The following is a 5,548-nucleotide window of genomic DNA, read 5'->3' on the forward strand; positions in this document are numbered from 1 at the left end:
TAATTTGATATTTATATTTATAACAATTACATGCTAATTACCAAATAAAAAATTACATAAAAAACTATTTTAGGAATTTACACATGTTTCTTCATGTATCATAACCAATTCTCACATTATTGTGATTATGGAAAAATTCTTTGAATAGTCGCATCTTTCTCTACTTTCTTTTTTTTCCCTTCTACATTTTTACCTCGCTATGCTACGACTTAGTGGGTAACCCAATACACGACTCGAAACCTCCACAGAAAATTAGTGGGTCAACCTGACATGACACATTTATTAAACGAGTCGAATTTGGATTGAGCATTTTTTACACGTGTATAATCTCAACACGACATGACTCATTGCCGACCCTTATGTCCCTTAGTTATGTCCTTCTGTTCTATAATTTGGGAAGAATTAAGGTCGGCCCATTCTATGAATTTGAAATGGGTCGAAGCCCACCCTCCTCTTCCACAAACAGCTTGTTTGAAACAGGCCCGAAAAAAAAAAAACCAAAAAAAAAAAAAAAAAAAAAAAGCAGAACTCTGCAAAGCCCTGTTGCGCCCAATTCATCCCTCTCCGAAGATGGAGACGTCCAGTCGCCCCAGCAAGCGGCAACCACAGTGGCTTTAACTCTGATTCTCTCTCTCTCTCTCTCTCTCTCTCTCCCCAGCTCTGGTACGTAAAACTTTTTCTTTAACTTCCCCACAAGCCATAATTTTACTTACTGATCTGTATTATATTCCTCGCATTTCTTCGATCATCCTTCATCATAATGATTTTTTGCTATTATTAATTGGCTAAAGATTCCAGATTTCTTTGTCGCATTCTTAGTTTTGGTTAATTCCTGAAGAAAATGCTTGAATTTGATTTCTTACGTGCTTGTTTAGCCAGGTCTTCCTGTTTCGTTTGCCCGAAGGCATCGTTTTGCTTTCGTTTTTGTTCTTGAGCTGTATATGTTTTGGTTGTGGAACCCTAGGGCGTGAGCTCCAAGCTGAAGACTAAACTGATCGCGGCTGCTTAGGTACTTGCTCGTTGTGAAATGCTTTATTAGGATCCCTGAATTATTGTTCAACAAGGTACGTCATTTAATTACAATCTTCAACGATGCACGATTAGTGGTTGCGCTTTACATCTCCCTATGAAACTAGATATTGATATGTGTTCAATTTTGCTCTGTGCTAAAATTAGTATGTTTTATTGGGCTCTCTCTCAGTAATGACAACTTCTAGTTTCGTTTCTTTTAATCCAGGTGCTTTGGTCTTTGCTTAAAATTTACTCTGCTTGGTATTAGTTTTCCTTTTCGTGGTATTATGGATGGGAACAAGCGGAACTTTTTCAAGAAACGCCCTAATGTCCAGTTTAAAAGAAAAGGAGGTAACAACAACTACAAGAAAGGAAACTGGAATAATTCAACCCGTGAACAACTTTTAGAGAATTATCAATCCCTGGACACAGTGTATCGTATACTCTGCCCTTCTAAAAGAATCGGTGGTGTTATTGGAAAAGGTGGTGGCATAGTCAAAGCCCTGAGAGAAGAGACGCGGGCAAAGATAACGGTCGCTGATTCTGTTCTAGGCTCAGATGAGAGAGTAATTATTATCTTTAGCTCTCCAACAAAAATTTCAAGTAAACAAACTAATGATGGAGATTCATCTGAGGAAAATGAACTGGAGCCCATGGACCCGCACTGTGCTGCCCAGGATGCTCTCTTGAAAGTTCATAACAGAATTGTAGAGGAAGATCTTTTTGGTGGGGTTACATTTGATGATGACAATGAGAACAGTGTTGTCACTGCAAGGCTTCTAGTTCCAAACAATATGGTGGGGTGTCTTCTTGGAAAGGGTGGAGATGTTATTCAAAGATTACGAAGTGAGACGAGTGCAAGCATTCGTGTGCTTCCTGCAGATCAGCTTCCAACTTGTGCTATGGAAACTGATGAATTGGTGCAGGTACTGTTTCTGTTCTTTTGTTTGCTTTCTTGCATAATGCAAACTTGTGGGTTTGATGCTACGATGCTGTATTAGGATTTTACATTCCTTTTTACAAGTATATGATTTTGGAGGTTGGTCAATTTTAATATCTGAACATAGATTAAAAATAACTTTTAATCTCTGAAAATGCTTAGATTAAAATTTCATGAATTTTTTGTTGTTTATTTTTGGCACCCATATTAACTTTCAACAAAAATGACAGATATCTGGAAAACCAGATGTGACAAAGAGAGCGCTTTATGAAGTGTCTACACTACTGCATCAGAATCCTCGGAAGGACAAGCCCCCTTCAGGTTTTCCTATGCCTTTTTGGGGCCAGGGGTTTCGTCCTCCTGGAGCCCCGATGACTAATGTGCTGCCACCTGGAAATCCAATGTGGTCTAATCGGGCTCCTTCCCACAGTACCGCCCCAATGCCACGGATGGAAGGATATGGAAACTGCTCTTCTGAATTTGCACTAGGTGGTTTTAATGGTGTTCCTCCTGGACATGGGGGTGAAGCCTTAGCTGAGTTTTCTATGAAAATTTTGTGTTCACCTGGGAAAATTGGTGGGGTCATTGGCAAGGGGGGGTTTAATGTAAAACAGTTGCAACTGGAAACAGGAGCCAGTATTCATGTTCAGGAAGCATCAACAGACTCAGAAGAACGTGTAATTCATGTCTCTGCTTTTGAGGTATGCCGTTTTGTAATACACAACCATTTTTCTACCTTTAACATTCATATTGGCTCAGAAGTGTTATGTGCCTGGATAGCCTAATATGCATCAACTATTTGTTCATGCATATGGATTATATGCTACCAATATGCTAGTGGTGGATCACCTGGCTGATATTTTTTCAGGCCTTCTGGAATCCCATATCACAAACTATTGAGGCAATTCTTGAGCTTCAGAACAAAACAAGTGAATTATCTGATAAAGGTATAATCACTACTAGGCTTCTTGTTCCATCAAGTAAAGTTGGCTGCATCCTTGGACAAGGAGGTCAAGTTATAAATGAGATGAGAAGGAGAACCCAGGCTGATATTCGTGTGTACTCGAAGGATGATAGGCCTAGGTGTGCAGCTGAAGATGAAGAGCTTGTGCAGGTGATGCAGTTGCATCAATTTTTATTTATTTTTTCTATTTGGCAGATAACTTTCGCCTTTTCAACTTTGCAGTTCTTGATTATTTTCTCTTATTTTGGTCATTAAGATATCTGGGAACTTTGGAGTTGCTAAAGACGCTTTGGCTGAGATTACTTCAAGACTCAGAGTGAGAACTCTGCGAGATGCAAATGCTGGAGCAGAACCTGCTCTTGTTGGCCCTGCACACGGATTTGGTCTTGCAGGCAGTGTACCTGGTGGAGGACCACGACAACCGCCAAGTGCAGTTGGAGCTGGAAGCTCTAGTAGATATGACCCTCTAAAGGTAACCCTCCATGTTTTTTAATTTCTCTAGAACTTAATGAGCTTTTATTGGACAAGGACATAAGTTGAGTATTACAAGCTAAGAGGGAGGTGAAGATTTTTGCCATTTTGCCCTCTATTTTTTCACAGAAAAACAGTTGTCCTCCTTTCCATATGAAGCTTTTACTGGTTACATGGAATTCAAGTCAATTAAGAGCATATGCAATCTGCTTAGAAATAGCAGTACATGCGATCCACAGCTTATGTTTGAAAATTCCCATATATTGAACCATAATTCTTATCCAGACTCTAATACAATAAAAAAAGTAAATCCAGATAATGAGAAACTTACTTCATGGATAAGTGAAATAATACATTCATGAATGATAATTTTTTTTTTTTTTTGGTTACACTCTTGAAGGTTGGTAGACATGAATATGAACTACAGAGTTATCGAATTCCTTCGACTGCTTCTGGGTATGGAAGTATTCAAACTCTTGACTTTATTAGTAAACCTCATATTTAATCAGCCTGATTTTTATGCTTGTTTTATGTTGTTCCAGTTATCCAAGTGTCAACCATGCCTTGGAAGGTAAGATCCCAAAGAATACAGTGGATTCTTTTCCTGGAACAAGAGGAGGCAACACTTCCACTATTAGAGAGGTATATTTTCACGACTTTATAGGAGTAATAGGATAAGGGACATGGTAATATGCCAACACCTTTGACAAAGTATACATCTAGCCATTTGAAATTTTGTCATTCGGCCTGTTCTTGACAGGACTTTTAGAAGTAGAAGTAGAATGATCTAGGGCACATTTTGGCATGCCTTGCTATGAGTCCTGTGAAATTGTCTTTTAGTTGTTACCAAAAAAAAATAAATTGTCTTTTAGTTATGCTTTGGAAGAAGTCAACTTAAGCTGTGATTGTTTCACTTTCAACTGGTGTCTTATAGGTTGATTTGCTTATATGTTGTTTCAATTAAACTTTCGCTCAAAGAATCCAAGGTAAATTATAAGCTTAGTACTCAGCAATGCTCAAGAATAGCGCCCTAGTATGTCTGACGCAAAGCAGCTACATTGTCCTCAGCTTTAGTACAAAAGCATTAGAAAAATCGGAAAGTGTTTTTATTTGGTTATTTGAATTGGCTTCATTCAATGGTGTTATTTTGGTTTGGGGCATTCTTATTAGCTTTTTTGTTATATTTCTTCTTCTTTTTCCCCTCATTTTTACATGTAAGTTATGTAAAAGGCAGAATCCTATTGTGGAAGATTGGAATTGTATCCCTTGATGGCATACTTTGAATATTCTCATATTATTAAGCATGATTTGAATGCTCATCTTATTTGCATAATTTGATCTTGTGTTGAAAACTGTTCTTGAGGCAATATGATTGCTAATCTCTTCAATTGTTATTCAGGTTGGTGCACCTAGAATAAAGCTCCAAGACTCCCAAGGTGTTTTCTCTGAACGTCCTGTTGAGATCCGTGGTTCTGATAATTTGAATGTAGCACAGAACATCCTTCAGGCATTCATGGCTTCTGCTGGTCAAAGTGTGAGTGCTCAGGCTGGTTCTTACCACAATGTGAATGCTTTGCAAGGCTCCTACCACAACATGAATCCTCAGCGAAGTCCCTACCAAATGAATTCTCAGCAAAGCCCCTTCCAAATGAGTTCTCAGCAAAGCCCCTTGCCCTTCCAAATGAGTTTTCAGCAAAGCCCCTATCAAAACAATCCTCAGCGAAGCCCCTACCAATTAAATGCTCCGCAAAGCCCCTACCAAATAAATGCTACGCAAAGCCCCTATCAATTGAGTGCTCAACAAGGTTCATACCCCAACATCAATGCTTCTCAAGGCACCTACCACAACTATAATTCACAGCAAGGTACCTACCAATACCGACTCTGATTCGGGAATTTTTGTATCATAATTGATATTATGCTTCTAGACAAGGATCGGCATCCTTTCAAAAAAAAAGAAAAAAAAGATAAGGATTGGTATTATTAGTGTACCAACAGGATACTATAGAAAATACTTAAGTTGTCAAATTCCTTTGAGTTTCTAGGTGTGACTGAAGTAACACGTCCTGTTATGTGCTTCATGGAGTTGTAAACATCATTCCGATATATATATAAGGGTTTCCTGTATGACCACAAAATGTTGACTGTTTATGAATTTTTCA

The 5,548-nt window shown here is 38.5% G+C and overlaps 1 protein-coding gene across 3 annotated transcripts; it reads left to right on the forward strand.

Annotated features, from left to right (window-relative positions):
• On the forward strand, positions 233-5,548 carry LOC18783220 (KH domain-containing protein At4g18375). 3 transcript variants are annotated; one of them, XM_007217587.2, is made up of 9 exons: positions 233-663; positions 876-1,064; positions 1,238-1,937; positions 2,182-2,652; positions 2,820-3,065; positions 3,172-3,387; positions 3,787-3,842; positions 3,929-4,028; positions 4,786-5,548. In XM_007217587.2, exons 3-9 carry the CDS (start codon positions 1,299-1,301, stop codon positions 5,272-5,274), a joined length of 2,217 nt encoding a protein of 738 aa, XP_007217649.2. In that variant the 5' UTR covers positions 233-663; positions 876-1,064; positions 1,238-1,298; the 3' UTR covers positions 5,275-5,548. The 3 variants fall into 3 exon arrangements, with proteins under 3 accessions (XP_007217649.2, XP_020415888.1, XP_020415889.1); XM_020560299.1 differs by having other exon boundaries at positions 880-1,064; XM_020560300.1 differs by having other exon boundaries at positions 965-1,064.

This window comes from Prunus persica, chromosome G3, assembly GCF_000346465.2.
Source record: "Prunus persica cultivar Lovell chromosome G3, Prunus_persica_NCBIv2, whole genome shotgun sequence".
Classification (NCBI taxonomy): domain Eukaryota; kingdom Viridiplantae; phylum Streptophyta; class Magnoliopsida; order Rosales; family Rosaceae; genus Prunus; species Prunus persica.

What these genes read in the sequence shown, in the direction of transcription:
- LOC18783220 (XM_007217587.2), top strand. Translation starts at nt 1,299, where the DNA reads ATGGATGGGAACAAGCGGAACTTTTTCAAGAAACGCCCTAATGTCCAG. An exon ending in AAGATGAAGAGCTTGTGCAG is followed by an intron (nt 3,066 to 3,171) that starts GTGATGCAGTTG and finishes TTGGTCATTAAG; the next exon opens with ATATCTGGGAACTTTGGAGT. An exon ending in GTAGATATGACCCTCTAAAG is followed by an intron (nt 3,388 to 3,786) that starts GTAACCCTCCAT and finishes ACACTCTTGAAG; the next exon opens with GTTGGTAGACATGAATATGA.